This window comes from Chiloscyllium plagiosum, chromosome 41 (genome assembly GCF_004010195.1).
Source record: "Chiloscyllium plagiosum isolate BGI_BamShark_2017 chromosome 41, ASM401019v2, whole genome shotgun sequence".
In the NCBI taxonomy this organism is placed as follows: domain Eukaryota; kingdom Metazoa; phylum Chordata; class Chondrichthyes; order Orectolobiformes; family Hemiscylliidae; genus Chiloscyllium; species Chiloscyllium plagiosum.
In genome coordinates, this window is record NC_057750.1 from 3,160,321 (window position 1) to 3,180,235 (window position 19,915).

Genomic DNA, 19,915 nt, shown 5'->3' on the forward strand with positions numbered 1-19,915 from the left:
AAAAGGTAGGGAGGAGGGACTTGGGGGAGGGGCATTGGGAATGCGATAGGTGGAAGGAGGTTAAGGTGAGGGTGACAAGCCGGAGAGGTCGGGAAGAGGATTGCAGGCCAAGAAGGCAGTGCTGTGTCCGAGAGTTGGGACTTAGGGATGAATGCAGATTTCTCCAGCTTCATTTCCCCTCCCCCCACCTCATCTCAGTCCCAACCCTCGGACTCAGCACTGCCTTCTTGACCTGCAATCGTCTTCCCCACCTCTCCGCCCCCCACTCCCTCTCCAGCCTATCACCCTCGCCTTAACCTCCTTCCACCTATCACATTCCCAACGCCTCTCCCCTAAGTCCCTCCTCCCTACCTTTTATCTTAGCCTGCTTGGCACACCCTCCTCATTCCTAAAGGGCTTATGCCCGAAACGTCGATTCTCCTGCTCCTTGGATGCTGCCTGACCTGCTGCACTTTTCCAGCAACACATTTTTCAGCTTTGATCTCCAGCATCTGCAGTCCTCACTTTCTCCTTCACACTAACAGACCAAACCCATGTGCCACTAGTTTAAAATTCAAACTCGTTAACAGTACATGTAAAATCATATTTCATCTCAAAAAACATTTGTGGAGAGGAAAACAGTTTACCTCAAGTCAAGTCAGTCAAGGGTGAAACATTAGCAATGACTGCCTCTACAGATGCCCGAGTTTTCAGATTGTTGTCGCTCTCATTTAAGCTTTTCCATGTAACCCCATGAGATAAAAGTAGGCAACAACCAATCGTCTTAATAAAACAGTTCATCTATTGAATACAAATGAATACTTAAAAGCTGAAGAAGATGCTAATGATAAAGATCAGTGAGCAAGTGAAACATATCAGAAAGCCAGTTGTAAAAATAGCTCCAAAGCCCTTATGGTGCAGAGGTAGAATCTCTACCTTTGGGAGGCTGGGGTACAAGTCTCACCTGCTCTAGATGTGTATAATGACAGTCATAGAGACGTACAGCATGGAAACAGACACTTCGGTCCAATCTGTCCATGCAAACCAGATATCTACAATTCCCTGTTCTTGGAATCAAAATCCGAATGCACCCATTTTGAATTTAACCTCCAGATTTGCCTCCATAATAGTTTACAAACCATATTAAGTTTCTTAAATGCTTGTCATATCCTTTTTGAAAACAGTTACTTCTAATGTTGGTAATAAACTAAAAAAAAACAAATCCTGGAATCAAAACAGAAAGGGAATGCTGGAATTAGGCAGTTAAGTCTTTGTTTTGAGTTACCCCTTCAGTGCAGCATTTTGAATGCAGCAATTCCATACAATAACTTTGTTTTTCATTTTAAAAACAATAAGTGAGGCAGCTAGGAATTACAAAAGAACATAGGAGACAAAACAAAGAAATTAGGCACCCATGCCACATGCTCATTGAGGATTGTTTCTGTTACCCAATTGAGCAACTCAATTCTTATATATTCTTACAATATGGGTGCATTTTTAATATACCAATTTAATAACAGAGTACTAATCAGTTTGCAAAGAATGTTAGTTTTTCAGTTGTTTTGCGCATAAACATTCCAAAGACTTTAGGTAGTGGGAATACAATAGCAATAGTTGTGCAGATAAAATGCATGGGAAACTAGATCATCTGGTGTACTTTAAAAAAATCATTTTCCACACCTACTACAAAAAAAGTGTATGGATCAATGAAGTCTTAATTCCTACAGTGAGATTCCTAAGAAAATGCATTAATTCAATTCAAAAACAGGTAAGAAAGTTGGGGGGAGGGGGACACGAAGAAGGGGACGAGGAGGTTTGAAAGGCTCCACTTCTGCTCCCAATTGGTATGCTCATACCTACCAAAATTAGTCCCAGAAGCAACTGGCTTTCGTGTCTCAATATAAAACTGGCATTAAATGACAAGAAAAAAAAGTGTTAATTGAGAAAGACATACACTGTATATAGTATTTTGATAAGGTCAATTCTCGGCAAGCTCTTGCTACTTGTCACTGCAGACTGGATCTCAGGAGATGCTAAAATGCCCCCTGCATCCCTCTAATATTTTAGATTTGAAGTATGACACTAGTCTTGAGCATGGTACGCCTAGCTGTGACGGCAAATAATAAATTCAAGAGGAAAATTTAAAAATCTGCTATACTGGTCCATACAGTTGCTATTAATAAAATAATCACTGATGGCAATAAAACTTCGTACTTTAAAGTTGCGAGCTTGTCAAACATTGTTTGACTAAATAGACTGGCTTTGCAGTTTCCCAACTCACGGGCCTAACTATGAAGAAAGCTCATGCAGTAAAGTTTAAACAGTGTGCTCTAATAAGGCTTATACTACAAAATGCAAGATCTGTTCATCTAGTAGGCAGTGACTAGCAAATGGCTGCATTAAAGAGGCATTTAGGCAGGCACACGAACAGGTAGGGAAGAGGGGGATACAGACCACGTGTAAGTAGATGTAATTAGTTTAGAATGGCATCATGATTGGCACAGACATGAGGAGCCAAAGGGCCTATTCTTGTGCTGTAGAGTCAGATGTACAGCATAGAAACAGACTTTTCAGGCCAACCAGATGATATCCCAACCTAATCTAGTCCCACTTACCAGCACCTGGTCCATATCCCTCCAAACCTTTCCTATTCATATACCCATCCAGATGCCTTTTAAATGCTGCAATTGTACTAGCCTCCACCACTTCCTCTGGCACCTCATTCCATACATGCACCACTCTCTGCGTGAAAAAGTTGCCTCTTAGGTTCAGGGTGAGAGGGGAAAGATATGAGACCTATGTCCTCGAGTTCTGGATTCACCCCACCCCAGGGAAAAGACCTGGTCTATTTATTGTATCCATGCCCCTCAATTTTATAACTCTAAGGTCACCCCTCAGCTTCTGAAGCTCCAGGGAAAACAGCCAAAAGCTATTCAACCTTTCCCTATAGCTCAAACCCTCCAAACCTGGCAACATCCTCGTAAATATTTTCTGAACCCTTTCAAGTTTCACATCTTTCCAATAGGAAAGAGACCAGAATTGCACACAGTATTCCAAAACTGGCCTAACCAATGCCCTGTACAGCCGCAACATGACCTCCGAACTCCTGTACTCAATACTCTGACCAATAAAGGAAAGCATACCAAACGCCTTCTTCACTATCCTATCTACCTGCGACTCCACTTTTAAGGAGCTATGAACCTGCATACCAAGGTCTCTGTTCAGCAACACTCCCTAGGAACTTACCATTAAGTGTATAAGTCCTAAGATTTGCATTCCCAAAATGCAGCACCTTGCATTTAGTGGAATTAAAATCCATTTGCCACTTTTCATCCCACTGGCCCATCTGATCAGGATCCCATTGTAATCTGAGGTAATCTTCTTCATTGTCCACATCATCTCCAAGTTTGGTGTCATGTGCAAACTCACTAACAATACAATAGCCTTGATTGCCAAAATTTCAAGTCATAATGGAGGAGATACATACTTGAAATTAAAAGCCAATCATGCAATCACTTTGTTAAAATAACTTATTGCAGGTGCTGAGAATATGCGAGCATGTTTATGTCCAGTCTAAAAAGGTTTCTTCAGCATTCACCGATCTTCAACTATGAACCAAAATAAAATTCAACTTTTAATAGTAACAAGACTTCTCATTCCAGAAATGCTGCCACACATACTATTATAATAAAAACAAAATGCAAGAAATGCACTAAGATTTGCAACACAATAAATCTCAACTTTAGTTACAGATTGGAGGCCAACTGGCAGGCCCCAGGATGTGGAAGTTAGCTCGTGGTATTATTAGCTAAAGCCTCAGATATCCTTTTTTTTAATCTGGTATGGCAGACTGCACAGCAAACCGCAACATACACATTCTAAACCACCAGTTGCAACTTTGCTTTTCAGAGAAATGTAGAAAAGAGAAATAGGCCAGTCAGCCATTTGAGCCTGCTCTGCCATTCACAAACATGTCTGATCATGAATTGCATGAGACTGCTTCTATATTAACCCCATATCTTTTTATGTGTTTAAGCCAAAGTGCTACATGCAACTCCTTCTTGGGAGTCATACAATGTGTTGCCCTCGACAGCTTTCTCTGACAGGCAATAATGTGGGCTCACCGCTCTGGAGTGAATAAGTTGAATTGGTTAGGGCAGCTAAGATTGTATTTGCTGGAGTTTAGAAGGGATGTGGAGGAGGATCTCACGAAAACCTATAAAATTCTAACAGGACTGGACAAGGTTGATGCAGGCAGGATGCACCCAATGGCAAGGGAGTCCAGAACCTGGAGTCACAGTCTAAAGATATGGGGTATTTATTCCTACTTTGATTTTGTTTGCCAGCTTGATTTCTACCAATCAAAATACAATACCCCAAATCCCATGCTTTAGTTTTACACAATTATGGGGACTTCTGGAGAACCTTTTGAAAATCCAAATAAACTACATTCATTGGCTCCCCCTCAAAATCTACTAATTACATCCTCAGAATTTTAATTGATTGGTAAAGGATGAAGTTGGTTTATTGCAGTCAAGTGTATCTAACTACAGTGAAAAGCTTTGTTTTCAAGCAGTACAGACAGAAAATTGCAAGAACATACAGAGCACAGGGTGCTGAGACAGAGTAAGGCATATAGATTACACTGCACAGAGGGTGCACAAAGCAAGACCAACATTATCTGAAGTTAGAGAGGTCCATTCATTAGTCTAATAATAGCAGGGAAAAAGCTGTTCTCAAACATGTCGGTGCATATTCGAGGTTCTGTATTTTCTGCCTGACAGAAGAGATCGTAGTACACCATTACTAGGGTGAGAGGGGATTTTTGATAATGTTGGCAGCCTTTCCACTGTAAGGCAAAATGTCAACAGAGTCCATGGTTGGAAGATTGGCTTCCACGATGGTCTAGGCTGTGCACACAACCTTCTGTGGTTTCTTATGGTCCTGGACAGGGCAGGTGCCGTATTATGCACTCTGTTAGTATGTTTTCTTTCGTAAATTTATGTTGACTGTGTCAGATCCTGACACTTTTTAAAAGCTAACCACTTTGAAAGTTAGAGATAAGTGAATTAGAGGGTACCAAGAATCCAGATGACTACTACTGCAACCTCTATTTCTAGGGTCACTTCTCCAAGTACTTTGTTATGTAGTTTATCAGGGCCTGGGGATTTAATCAGCTTTCAATCCAATCAATATCCCCAACTTCATTTCCCTATTCCGGATTTCCTTCACGCCCGCCCAGATTGTGCTTGACAGCAGTTCAGTGAGCAGAGTTTGTTTAAACATTGTAAACAAAAGACGCAATCAGCGTTGGAAACATCTCTTATATAATGTTTCTATTGGGACCGCGAGATCTCCTTTGGATAATCCGAATATCAATTATCCGAAATTCAGACAACTGACATTCAGATAAGAGGTTCCTCTGTATATGCCATAAAGAAAATTTAAATGTTCCTTCATAGCAAGAGTTTCACAGCCTGGCTAGCAGTTATTGCCTGTCCCAAACTGTCCTCAAGGCAGTGATGAATTGCCTTCTTGAATCCTTGCAACACATATGCTGCAGCTTGGCTTAAATGCCCTTTGTCATTGGGTTAAGAATTTCAGAATCTTAACCCAATGACACTGAAAGAACGGGGATATATTTCCAAGTCAGAGTGGTGCACAGCTTGGAGGGGAATTTGCAAGTGGCAATCCTATCCATCTGCAGCCTTCATCCTTCTAGACAAAGTGTTTGAGTTTGGAAGATGCGAAGGAGTGGGTTGTGCATTGGATTGTGTGGATGGCATACACTGTTGCTTCTGACTGTTGGTGGTAGAGAGAGCAGAATAGGGTACCAATCAAGCAGGCTGCTTTGTCTTGGATGATAGCAAGCTTGAGTGTTATTGGAACTGCACACATCCAAATGGGGGAGGGGGGGGGGGGAGGGAGAGAGAAGAGGGGGAGGAGAGAGTATTCCATCACATCCCAAAATGTGCCTTGTAGATGGTGGTCAGGCTATGGGGAGTCAGGATGTGAGCTAGGCTGCGGTATTCCTAGCCTCAGCGATGAAAAGTCATCAAGACTCTAAATGTTAACATAGTACAGGTTATACCGCAGTACAGGTCCTTTGGCCCATGATCTTTCGCTGACCTGTGAAACTAACCTGAAGTCCATCTAACCTGCGCTATTCTACTTTCATCCATATGTTTATACAATGGCCATTTAAATGCCCTTTACATTGGCAACTCTGCCTACTGTTGCAGGCAGGGCATTCCACACCCTAATAACCGAGTAAAGAACCTTTGACATCTGACTTGTATCTATCACCCCTCAATTAAAGATCACATCCTCTCATGCTAGCCAGAGGTGAAAGGCTCTCACCGTTCACCCTATTGACTCTTCTGATCATCCTGTATGTCTCTAAGTCACACCTCAACCTCCTAACAAAAATAGCCTCAGGTCCCTCAGCCTTTCCTCCTAATACCTTCCCGCCATATCAGGCCACATTCTGGTAAATCTTTTCTGCACCTTTTCCAATGCTTCCACATTCTCCCTGTAATGTGGTGACCAGAACTGTATGCAGTACTCCAAGTGTGACCATATTAGGTTTGTACAGTTGCAACATGACATCATGGCTCCCAAACTCAATCCCCCTACCAATAAAAGCTAACACACCACATGCCTTTTTAACAACCCCATCAACCTGGGTGGCAACTTTCAGGGACATATGTCCATGGACTCTGATCTCTCTGCTCACCCACACTACCAAGAATCTTACCATTAGCCCAGTACTCTCTATTCCCATTACACCTTCCAAAGTGAATCACTTCACACTTTTCCACATTGAAATCCATTTGCTCTTTGGAGTTGCACAGAGCAACTTAACTTGCTCTCTCTCCCCATGGGGGATGCTGCCTGACCTACTGTGAGTGCCAGCATTTTTGTGGCAGTGAGATTCCAGTTTCTGCAGTAATTTGTTCCTACATCCTGTTTCTGCAGGTCTCATCCAGTGCCTGGGTTGACACCAGATGGTCCATCTGGTTTCATTTCTTTGAGACTTTGTAGTCATTTATACAAACGAATGGCTTACAGGCCATTTCAGATGGCAGTTGAGAGTCAGCCATATTGCTGTGCATCTGGAGTCACATGTAAGCCAGACCAGGTAAGGATGTCAGATTTCCTTCCTTGAAGGAGATTAGTGACTTTAAGAATTGGTTTATGGTACCCACAAACTTAATCTTGTACTCTATTGTCTGTCTCAAAAAAATCAATCCCTTCCTCCTCTTTTTCTAAATTCTAAACTGTTCCAACAGATCAGAATTTGCTGCTTTTGCTAATTTGTATGCCTCCTCCTAACACATCAATTTCCCTTTAAGCCATGTCCTGGCAACATTTCTGATTAAGGTTGTATCAGACAGGAATCAACAATTGCTGCAATTCACCTATGCACTCTTTGAATGTTTGCTATTGCCTTTCCACTGTCATCCCTAGTTAACGTTCCCCAATTTATCACAGCAAACTTGTGCCCCACTATCATTGTTTTTTTTGTTTAGAATTCAGAACCCTAGACTCAAATAGTTACATCACTCTCTTATTGTGGTTGCACAATGGGCTGCACACAACCAGATTGCCAATTTTACTTCTCATTACACAATAACTCACTCAACGGCTGAGGAAATTCTACACTGATCAATACTGCACAGGTTTGTTCAACAGTTAAAAGAACTCACAGACTCTATTCCTAAGTGTATTGAGTGCAAGTATTTAAGTAACCACAAAAACCAACCTTCAACATTTAGGGATACAATTGCTCATCTCACTTCCGTACACTTCAGTTTCAACATGATCCAATACTGCAGTGTGTTAATACCATGCTTTGCTGAAGCCAGTTACATTAATGAACACGAAATATATAAAGTCTTAAATTGCTTGATAAGTGTTGAGCTTTAATCAATTTCTTAAACACAACTGGTTAAATCTAAGGTTTGCGAATGAGTAGCAACTAAGCATAACATTAAAGGTGGTAGTAAGTCACTGCTTTCAGATCCCTACAAACTAAATTTAAAGAGACTAACATGCTGTTATTCTTAAGAATGTAAAATGGTTTTCCAATAAAATTATGCAAATGCACTCAATCCAAGGTGATCTAATCTTCCAAAAAAAATGGCTACAGAGATAATAGAGTACCAATGTCTACAGTTTAGTTTTTGCATACATTCCAGTTGGACTACACTATCATGTACCTACAAGATCAGAGGGCCTTTCATCTTTGGGGACATGGTAAATCCTCAACTGGTTCTGTGCAGGTCGCTACTCATTTAGAAACAAGACTCCAAATCCATCCAAGCCTACTGTAACAAGGTTCAAATTTCAGATTGGTTAGCTCAAAAAAAAATTGTCTAGATCAGCAACTTTTAAATAACTAGCATTAGCACAATGATCAGGTCCACTTCAAGGGAAACTTATAAAAAAACTTTGTGGAAGTAAAGTCTCAGAAAAGACATCAGTACAAACAGGAAGATTAAAAACTTCATGTTAGCTGACTAGCAATTCAAACTATGGACAATTACATTTTCAGGATTAGTTCATATAAATTTATTTGAAGCTTTAAAGCCTCACTGAAAGTAAAGGTTTTTATACACACTAATTCATACTCAGAACATGCTCCAGGTACTGCCTTTACAGGATGTCAGAAAAGAACAGCAATACCATCTCCACAAAAGAGAACTGATCAGAGAAAGTAGTAACGGAATTAAAAGAAACTGCTGAAAATAAACACCAAAATCTGCAAAAAGCAGGGCAGAATTCGGCTTATTGTCAGAACAGCAGTAAACTGCTCTCCTTGCTAATAGATTAGCAGTGCCCATTCCCAGGTTTTGATTTTTAGCATTTAATTTTATCACAAAATTCTCCTAAATCATGACTACAGTATAATTTGAAGTTCACCATCAGGTCAATTGTAAGGCTTGCGAAAAGGCAGCAAGCTTGTGCTCAGTTGTAAGCAGAAGGATTAGAAGAGTCTACATTAAAAGATGGCTTGAAACTTCAGACTGCAATTCCAATCAATAAAAAAAGCATATTTTCAATTTTTGAAGTTGCCAAGCTTCAACTGTTCAAATGTTAGTTCAACCAGCAATACAAACTTTAGCTTAACCTTTGACTTAAAATAGAGTAAGAACCTCTAAGTTGGTATGAAAACCAAGGCTCAGAATTATAAAGAATGACAAAAACAGATGACTTGCCCTACTTACATAGTTGTCCACACAAAAAAAATTGAATGGCGTTGTTTTAAAAAAACGTAGACATCACCACCTTGCAAAATAACAGGAACAGAAGCTGAAATAGTCAATTTGCTGGAATACTACTGATCACTTTATACTGCCAAATGTCAATCAGATCAGGGCAAAGTCTATTCAGGCTAGTCATGATTGAGGTGCCAGTGTTGGCCTGGAGTGTACAAAGTTAAAATCAGAGTCAAGTGTGTGGGGTGCTTTAAAAACCACAGGTCAGACAGCATATGAGGAGTGGGAGAGTCGACGTTTTGGACAAAAGCTCTTCATCAGGAATTCCTGATGAGGAGCTTTTGCCTGAAAAGTCAACTCTCCCATTCATCATATGCTGCCTGACCTGATGTGCGTTTCCAGCACACACACTACTTCAGATTTTAAAATCAAACTAATGGCAGTCATGACTTCAGCAGCCTCAGTCTTGAGCTTTAGAGTCACCTTCAGACCCCATCTTCACCACAGGACTCCTTAAAACTACTTTCAGTCAAGCTTCAGGCCATCTACTTTAAAATCAACTGAAGTGGCTCAATATCAAATTTGTGCTTATATCACTGCTGCAAAACACTGGAAAATCTCACTGCAAAGAGTGAGAATTTAAAAAATGGAAGCTGAGATAATGATATTTTAAAATTAAAACTGTTTACCAACAAACTTCCAATTTTAAAAAACAGCCACTCCATGCCTTCAAAATTTTGGATGAATACAATTAGTAACATGGCTTTCATCACATTCAGGACTGTAAAGTTACCTTCGTGCAGCCCACTTTCAAACTCCTCGCAACATTGAAATACAGAAGAAAATGTACACGTTTTAAAAGTATAACAGTGCAGAATATAGTTGTTTCCTTCCAGCATGCAGGTGCTGCATTTTGGTAGTGCCAGACTTGTCCACTTAATGATAAGGTCTGGGGAGTATTGCTGAACAGAGACCTTGAAGTGCAGGTTCACAGTTCCTTGAAAGTGGAATCACAGATAGATAAGATAGTGAAAATGGTGTATAGTATGCTATCCTTTATTTGTCAGCGCATTGAGTATAGGAGTTGGGAAGGCATGCTGCTGCTGTACAGGACATTGGTTAGGTCACTTTTAGAATACTGAGCCCAAATCTGGTCTCCCTGCTACAGAAAGGATGTTGTGAAACTTGGAAGTGTTCAGAAAAGATTCACAAGGATGTTGCCAGGGTTGAAGGTTTTGAGCTAGAGGTAGAGGCTACGGCTATATTCCTTGGAACAGAGACCGAAGGGTGACCGTATAAAAATTATGAGGGACATGGATAGGGTGAATAGTCATGGCATTTTCCCCACAGTAGGGTAGTCCAAAACATGAGTTAATGGTGAGAGATGAAAGAATTAGAAAGAATCTAAGGGGTAACTTTTTCTCAGAGTGGTGCATGTGTGGTACAAGTTGCCAGAGGAAGTGATGGAAGCAGGTACAATTACAACATTTAAAAAGGCATCTGAATGGGTATACAAAAAGGAAGGGTTTAGAATGATTTGGGCCAAATGCTGTTAAATGGGACTACACTAATTTGGGATCTGGTCAGCAAGACCAAGTTGAACTAAAGGGCCTGCTTCTGTGCCATGCATCTGTAACTATATTACATATAATGTTCAAGTTCAGAAATCAAAATTGAAGTTTTTTGGTTCAAAGATAAAAGAGCCACAAACTGAATTAGAGACAGACAGTTTTCAAAAATCCAGACTAATTTTTGCCAACAGAACAGCGCAGCCACAACATAATTTCAGACCACCAGGTTAACAGGCGTGTCACATACCTACAGTACGTGCGTACACACACCTAGAATTAACAGAGTTCGAGTAATTCAAGGCAGTGTGCTGCAGAAAGAAGCTGGTGACGTTTACAAGAAAACGCCGTTGACTGCACAAATCAGTTTTGCGCTTTGAAAAGACGGGCAGGAGAGGAAAGCAAAGTAAGAAAGGGAAATAAACATTTCCCCCACAAAGCTGGGAGGCCTTGTGCAATCCAAATGCATTGCACGTGGAAGTGATGTCTCCCCACGGCCTTCACCTTTCCTCCTCCGCCTAACCAAGTGTCTTGCCAAATGAACTTAAGGATGTGTCCGGGTGGGATGCTGCCCTTTTAGGGGTTTTAAAAAAAAAAGAGGGAGTAGCCACTCACCTTCCGTTGCTGTCGCTCCCAGGCTGGGTCCAGCAACAGGTCGCGGTCCCAATCCTCCTCGGGCTGCATGTAGTCCCCATGGTTGGGCTGCTGCAACTGCGAGTTGGCTTCGTGATAGTCGACCATGTCCGGTGCGAGCAATAGAGTTTGAAAGGGGTGGGGAGGAGGGGAGGGAGGAGGGAAAGAAGCAGAAAAATCAATGCAAGGCTCCACCAGGTGTGGCAAACCGGGAGGAGAAAAAGTCACCAGAGAGCGGCGCGGTTTCAATCACGATCCGCCGTCGTCTCGACAAATGCCGATGCAAACACGCACGGAGAAAGAGGGTGGGCAAGCACAGCGAGCTTCGACCGGAAGCTTCTTTTCTTTTCTTTTTCCTCTTTGCCCCGGGTTCGGTTATTGTGCGAGATGAGAGGGTCCGAGACGCGATCCTTCTCCAGCGGCCGCTCGCTCTCCGTCTGTCTGCCCTCGCGCTCCGCTTCTTGTGCCTCCCCCCACTTCCGCCGTCTCGCTCGCTCGCGCAAGCGCGCGCAGCTCGCCCTCAAACTCAAAAGAAAACGGTCGCGGCTGGGGCGGGGCACCTCGGCGCCAACGCGCCTGCGCGTGACTGTTCTCCGCTCCCTCCCTCCCCCTCCTCGCACTCTTCCCCACCCTCCCCGGCCGAAACCCACGACTGCAATTCTGCGCCTGCGCATTTCTCCCACCTCAAGGCCATGGGCGGGATTTTGTCGTTGTAGGCGTCGACCGTTTCTGGCCCGTCCCTCCCCTTATTGCCCCCGAGGGCAGGTAAGAGTTAAACGCGTCTAAAGGAGTGGTGCCCCTAACAAATAGAAATCGCTGGAGGAGACTTGGCAGGTGTGGAGAGACGGGGTTGGGAAAATAAAAGTTAACGTTTAGAGAGTCCAGTGACACCCTTCTGATCAAGGTTCAAATCCCACCAGTTTCTTAGATGCTAACAGGTTGATTTAAAGCAATAAAAACAACAAAAAAATTGTGCTTCCAGCAGCATCTGTGGAGATGGAGCGGTGTTAAAATTTCGGGTACAGTGATACCTTTAATCACCCTGTTCTGAAGTATCACCCGCCTGTGGTTCTGGAGTCACATGTCGATCATAACATATCAGAATTAGGCCATTTGGCCCATTGAGACTGCTCCACCATTCGATCTTGGTTGATATGTTTCTAAATCTCGTTCTACTGGCTTTTCCGCCTAACCCTTGATCTCCTTACCAATCAAGTACCTATCTATCTCAGTCTTAAAGGCAATCAACTAATGGCCTTTGCAGCGTTTCTTTGTCAATGAGTTTCACAGATTCATCACTGTCTGGCTAAAGAAATTCCTCATCTTCCCACTCTTAAAGTTCCTTTCATTCGGGTCCTAATCCCTCCTACAAGTGGAAATATCTTCTTCGTGTCCACTCTATTCAGTATTCTGAACATTTGATAAAACTGTCTGTCCTTGTCCTAAACTCAATGAAGTACAGACGAGGAATCCTCAACCACTCTTCATATGACAAGTCCATCATTCCAACTGAGTAAGGTGGGTAATTATCTTCCCTCAAGGGCATTAGTGAAGCAAGTTTTTTTTCTGACAATTGGCAAATTTCATGGTCATCATTAGACCCCAATTCCAGTTTTTTTGTATTGAATTCAAATACCACCATCTATCATGGTGAGATTTGAACCCCATTCCCCAGGACATTAGCAGAGACTCTGAAGCAGCGTCTTGAAACATTAACCCTGCTTTCTCTCAATTGATGCTGCCAGACCTGAGTTTCTTCAGCAATTTCTGTTTTTCTGTCAGGTCTTCTTCACCATGATGTTTTGTTTTATCCCCAGAACATTTCCTGAGTGTCTGCATCAGTATTCTAGTGATAATACCACAAGAATATCAGCTTCCATTGTAGCTCCCACCCAATATTTGAGGAGCAGTGATCTTGTTGCCTATTTCAAGGTGAGCAGCTGTGTGGAGGCAAGTAGCCCACGAGGGAAACATTCTCAACATTTCTCCTGTCAAGCCCTTTAAGGATGCTATCTGTTTCAATTAGATTAGCTCTCATTCTAAATTCCAAGGAGTAGAATCCCAACCTGTTTAGCCTTTGCTTATTAGACAATCCCCCCCACATCAGGGATCATCCAAGTGCACCATCTTTGAACTTGCCCCATGAAATGATATCCTTCCTTACATAAGGTGACCAAAACTTACAGTACTCTAGGTGTGATCACACCAGCGCCTTGTACAGTTGCAGCAAGGCTTCCCTATTTTTATACTCTAACCCTCTTGAAATGAAGGCCAACCTTCCACTACCCTTCCTGTGCTGCTGCCTCTTTGTGTGCTAGCTTTCTGTATTTCATGTAATAGTACCCCCAATTCCTCTCTGTTACAGTTTTCTGCAGTTTTTCTCCATTTAAAGAATATTCTGTTTTGTTCTCTGTTCCAAAATGAGCAACCCCAGCAACTTTTTCCTCTTCAGATAATTACCTGTACTCTTTTGAATGAATTTGCCACTGTACTCTCAGACAGTACGTTTCACACAATTGCCAATCACTACCTAAAAAGGTTTTACCCCTTGCTAATTTTACTTCTTTTGCCAATCATGTTAAGCTGGTGTCCTCTGGTTGTCAATCCTTCTACCACCAGGAACAGTTTCTTAAAATCTACTCTGTCAAAATCCCTCATGATATGAATAGGTAGAGTTTAGAAGGGTATGGGCCAAGTGCTAGCAAATGGCACTAGATTAGTTTAGGATATGTGGTCGGCGTGGACGAGTTGGACCAAAGTATCTGTTTCCGTGCTGTACATCTCTATAATTCTATGATTTTGAACATTCCATCAAACTGTCTCAGCCACCTCCTCTCCAAGGAGAACAACATCAGCTTTTCCAAACAATCTGTCTTCCAACCTTTGCCTCCATGCTGATGAGTGAGATCAGTGGCTTGAGTGGTTTGTCTTATCAGAAATGAAATTTGCAACTGGAACAAACCAAGATAACTTTGAAAGTAACAGGACAAGTTCATAAAGTTGTTTCTTTTCCATGACATCTTTGGTTTTATAAATAGGAACATTAAAATATAAACTCATGAAAGTTACCATTAAAACTTTGAAAATTAAGTTTTAGACTATTGTGTCTGCACACTGAGATGTCAAGACCTAAAGGTTTCAGAGGTGATTTACAATACTAGTACCAGGTTTGATGGACTCCGAGTGTATGAAAACTGGAGTATCTGGGACTTTTAAAACATTTGATCACAGGATATGGGCATCACTGGCAAGGCCAGTGTTTATCGCCCATCCCATTTTCACCCTGGAGAAGGTGGTGATGTAATTTTGATTTGATTCCAGGACTTTGAACAGCGATGATAAAGGAATGACAATAGATTTCCAAATTAGGATAACGTGTGATTTGGAGAAGAATTTGTAGAGGGTAGTGTTCCTATCTGTCTTTGTCACTGTCCTTCAAGATAGTACAGATCACTGGCTTGGAAGAGGCTGTGGAAGGAGCCTTGGGGACGTCATAGAATCCCTACAGTGTGGAAACAGGCCATGTGGCCCAACAAATCCACACCAACCTTCCAAAGAGTATCCCACTCAGACCCATTCCCTACCCTATTACTTTACATTTCCCCTGACTACTGCACCTAATCTACACACCCCTGAACACTATAGGCAATTTAGCACAGCTAGTTCACTTAACCTGCGCATCTTTGGATTGTGGGGGGAAACTGGAGCACTCGAGGAAACCCACGCTGATACAGGGAGAATGTGCTAATTCCAGACTTGTTGTAGTGCATCTCATAAATTGTACACACTGTGTAATTATAATGAATAATTCAAGTCAGAAACAGACTATTTGGCCTAACTATCCTGTTGTTACAAGTATGTTCTATAGAACCTTCTAAATCCTCAACTATTTCCATCTCAAAGGGCAAGTTCAACAGAGACATGGAAACACCATCACCTGCAGGTTCCCCTCCAAATCACTCACCATTCTGACTTGAAATATATCGCCATCTCTTCAGTGTTCTTCATATACTCGGAGTTCCTCAAACTTGGTACCAGTCTAGCAAATCTCCTCTGAAACCTTTAGGTTAAGTATGCCCTCCGTAACGGCATTGTGAGTCTACCTACAGGACAAGGACTTAGGAACATAGGAGTAAAGTAGGCCATTCAGCCCCTTGAGCCTGCTCTGCCATTCAATAATATCATGGCTGATCAGTGACCTAGCTCAATATATCTGCCTTTGGCCTATACCCCTTAGATTAGATTACTTACAGTGTGGAAACAGACCCTTCAGCCCAACAAGTCTACACCAGTCCTCCGAAGAGCAACCCACCCAGACCCATTCCCCTACATTTACCCCTTCACCTAACACTACGGGCAATTTAGCATGGCCAATTCACCTAACCTGCACATTTTTGGACTGTGGGAGGAAACCGGAGCACCCGGAGGAAACCCATGCAGACACGGAGAGAATATGCAAACTCCACACAGACAGTTGCTTGAGGCAGGAATTGAACCCGGGTCTCTGGCGCTGTGAGGCAGCAGTGCTAACCACTGTGCCACCGTGCCACCCATTGTGCCACTGTGCTGCCCATACACCATTGTTAACAAAAAAATTATCTATCTCTGATTTAAAACTAATAACTTAGATAGCATCAACTGTCATTTGTGGAAGAGAGATCAAAACCAAATTCTAAAGTGCATCCAAACATCTCTCCTGAACAGTCTGGCTCTAATTTTTAAATTCTGCCCCAATTTTAGACCCCAACTGGTGGAAATAGTTTATCTTTAGCTGTCTGTCTTTTCCTTGTAATATCTTGAAGACTTCAATCAAATCATCCCTTAATCTTTTAAATTCTAGAGAAAACAGGCCCAATTTGTATAATTACTCCTCATAACTTAACCAGTGAAATCCAGATTTCATTCTTGTAAACCTACATTTGTACTCGCTCCAAGCCCAATTGAACCTTCCTGAGATATGGTGCTGGGATCTGCTCTCAGTAGTCCAAGTAGGATCTAAACAGGATGTTCTATAGTTGTAGTATATCTTCTGAATCCTTATACTCCAGTCCTCTAGGTAACCCAGCTGCCTTGATTATTTTCTGCATATTTGTGGCATTTTAAAGATCTATGTACCAGAAGCCCTAGTCTCTTTGGATTTCCATTGTATTTAATTTAATACCATGCAGAAAATAGCTTAATCTATCCATTATCAATTCAAAATGGATAACCTCACCCTTGTTTACGTTGAACTTCATCTGCCACAGTTTACATGTACAATATTCCTTTTGTAATTTTATTCAATACATGTCTACAATGCTACCTCACTTTGTGTCTCCACATATTTGGATATATGACTTTCTATGCCATTATTCAAGTCATTAATGGATAATGTGAGTAATTGATGCCCTATCACAGATCCTTGTGGGACACCATTGGTCACATCCTGCCAATTTGAGAACTTACCCATTATCCCTACTTTCTGTCACCTGCCACTCAACCAATTTCCTAATCATGTCAGTAATTTGCTGTCAATCCTGTGGGCTTCTCCCTCAGTTAACAGTCTCAATCATATGCTTCTGGAGGTTCATATAAACAAACATCCATAGACATTTTCCTGTCTACAACCTTAAGTCACCTCCTCAAAAAATTTGCTGCAGCAGTTCAAGAAGGCAGCTCACCATCACCTTTTCATGGGCAATAAGAGATTGTTCAATAAATGCTGGCTCAGCCAGTGATGCCTTCATCCCATAAGTGAACTTTTCAAAAATCCCTTCCTAAGCCAACTTACTCATGTCAGCTTTTAAAATTTTCTCTATTCCTTTTCTTTCAGTTCCTTTTAAAGGTTTAAAACTATTTGTCTCAAAAATTCCTGTCGTACTGCATTTTATATTCTTTACGTACATCCCTTTTTTTCTGGTTTTGTTATTATGTATCTTGTACTTAGGGGTTCTAGTTTGGGATTCCCTCAGCAGTGGAAATGTTTCACATCTAACCTATCCATCCCTTTAAAATCTCTTAAGTCTTTCCAAAGAAGAAAGTATGATTAGTCTTCCCCAAAGCTGTAATCTCATTTCTGCTACCTCCTTTTAGATTTGCTACCTCTGACTCTAAACTAGAAAACCTAAACTCTTCCCCCAAAAGGCTGTGGAGACTGGATCATTTTAAATTTTCAAGAATGAGTTTGAGAGGTGTTAAGTTAAAAATCAAGGCTTATTTAATGGAGTTGTGGTAAAGATTAGCTATGGTCTAAATGAAATATGATAGAACAATCTCCAGCATGGTTCTGAATAATATCTGCATGTTATTGATTGTTATTTATCAGTGTCGAAGAGTGTGGTGCTGGAAAAGCACAGCAGGTCAGGCAGCATCCGAGGAGCAGGAAAATCAATGACCCTCCACCCAAAACCACCCCCTCCCATTTATCTCTCAGCCACCTTGGTCCACAAGCCTCATTCCTGATGAAGGCCTCATGCCTGAAACGTCAACTCCCCTGTTCTATGGATGCTGCCTGATCAGCTGTGCTTTTCCAGCACCACACTCTTTGACTCTGATCTCCAGCATCTGCAGTTCTCACTTTCTCCATTGTTATTTATCAACCTAGGTTATCCTCATACGTACCTTTAATACCTCTCAACCTCAGTTTTCAGTCCTGGCTGATCTCCCTGCCCTCCATAAGTAAATCCTGCTTACTTATACCAAATTTAGTTTACCCATCAGTTGTTCTACCTCTCTTTCCTTCTTTAAAACTCTGTACTAATTACTCTTCTGACCAAGCTTTTCATCATCTGACCTCATATCAGCTTACATTGCCCAGGTCCACCTTTGCTTTACAGTGCTCCTATGAAGTGTCTTAGGAAAATTTATTGTGTTACATTGGATAATGCCAAGCTTGGTTTTCAAAAGCCTGTAGGATTTGTTTTATCACTTCCCCTTTCCTTGGATTATTATTTAATATGTGAAGCAGGATGAGACATGTGTGTGTATCTTCTTCCAAAATGTACTCAGTGAGAGCTCTGTGATTAGCCTGAAGAAAGAAGACAGTTTATTGAAGTCCTAGCATCCAGACTTACAAGGATCCAATTATTGTTTAAAGGCAGGTGGAGTGATGCAAAGCACACAGACAGCAAAAGAGTTTAGATTACCCACGAACTCTGGACAAACTGACAAAGACTGTCGAATCTTCAAAATAAGTAAAACTGCCACTTGGATTCACTATCAGTCTGCAGATTAGTGAACATCTATGGCCCAGTTCTAACTGATCTTGGGGTCAGTAAATCACAGCAAAAGCAGACTGGCATATTTGAAATTTGGAAAGAGTAAAGAAAAGAATTGGATTATACTCCTGATAATCTGTTCACTGTGTAACAAGGATTTGTTTGAGTATGTGATTCATCTCTGGCAGTGCAAAATCATGGTTTGCAAAGTCATTGAAAACATTATGTCTCATGCTGGAATACTGTCATTGGGGAAATAAATTGACTTATTTCAGGAATTTTGTTCTTTCCTCCCCCTTAGCTGTCATCTTTTTGCTGTCTCTTTTGTACTGAGGTTTCTGAATAGCTCATTACAGACTGAGTTGTCTGGACAATACCCAAATGCATGGCAGACTCAACCCAAGGAATATACAAAATAAAAAGCCACCAGGACAGATGCACATTCTTTTTATGTATATTGAAATAGTTCTACATTTGTAATAATGACCTGCTTATAATATCTGGTCTAAATAAACATCCCACTATTGTGACTGTCTGTTATAATATTCATTAGCAGAAATCTTGGCAGGATCATCATGCTGCTGTCAGGTTTATTATTAAATTTACCATCAGGTTATGATTAAAGGTTCGGATTATAAACAGTCAAGCTCCAATGTTTAGAATCATCCAGTTTCTTTTGCATCCCATTCTGCTTTTCTCATATGACATTTACAAGTTTAAAAGGACCTTTTAGATTACACATGGTCATGCATAGATTTGCCAACTTTGTTGAGGTATTTCAGGTGGCTGGATCACAGGTCACCTGATCATGTGACAGCTGGTCAGGTGATATGCAATCACAACACCCACAAATATTAATGTGCTTACCTTATAAAATTCATGTCTACTGCAATTGATTATCTTTGTAAGTTCTTGACAATAACTAGAAGTTCTGAGAACCAGGAGGAGATATGTCAGTTGACGAAGCTAAAATCAAAACAAAAAATCGAATCGAAAGGGAATGGATTCATAGGGAGAAAACCAGCAATATAGAGGTACTTTGATTCATATTAATAAAGTTAACAGTCAGGTTCCTTTAGTAACTAACACTAATACAATTGGTGGTCTGTATGTAACATAGTAATAGATGCAAGGCTCAAATAAAAATTAGTAGTAATCTTCAATTCACTGCTCAATAGCAAATCCTTCCCACTGAATTGATCTCCTGCATAGGTAGGGCAAGGAGACAGATCCCATATTGGCATTTTTTTGGAAGGATTTACAAGTTGATCTCAACCTATTTGGCCACGTCATGAATGCCTCTTTTGTGGTATCATGT

The 19,915-nt window shown here is 41.3% G+C and overlaps 1 protein-coding gene across 5 annotated transcripts in view; it reads right to left on the minus strand.

The window, feature by feature from the left end:
• LOC122542742 (alpha-actinin-1-like) overlaps positions 1-11,944 on the minus strand; it is a 113,183-nt gene extending 101,239 nt beyond the window's left edge. For 2 of the 5 annotated variants that reach the window (XM_043680733.1, XM_043680735.1), the window contains exon 1: positions 11,384-11,943. In XM_043680733.1, coding sequence (XP_043536668.1) covers positions 11,384-11,509 — 126 coding nt within the window. In that variant the 5' untranslated portion in view covers positions 11,510-11,943. Of the gene's footprint in view, positions 1-11,383 lie in introns of all 5 variants that reach the window. The other 3 variants (XM_043680731.1, XM_043680730.1, XM_043680734.1) reach the window with 2 other exon arrangements.
• Positions 11,945-19,915: the final 7,971 nt, after the last annotated feature.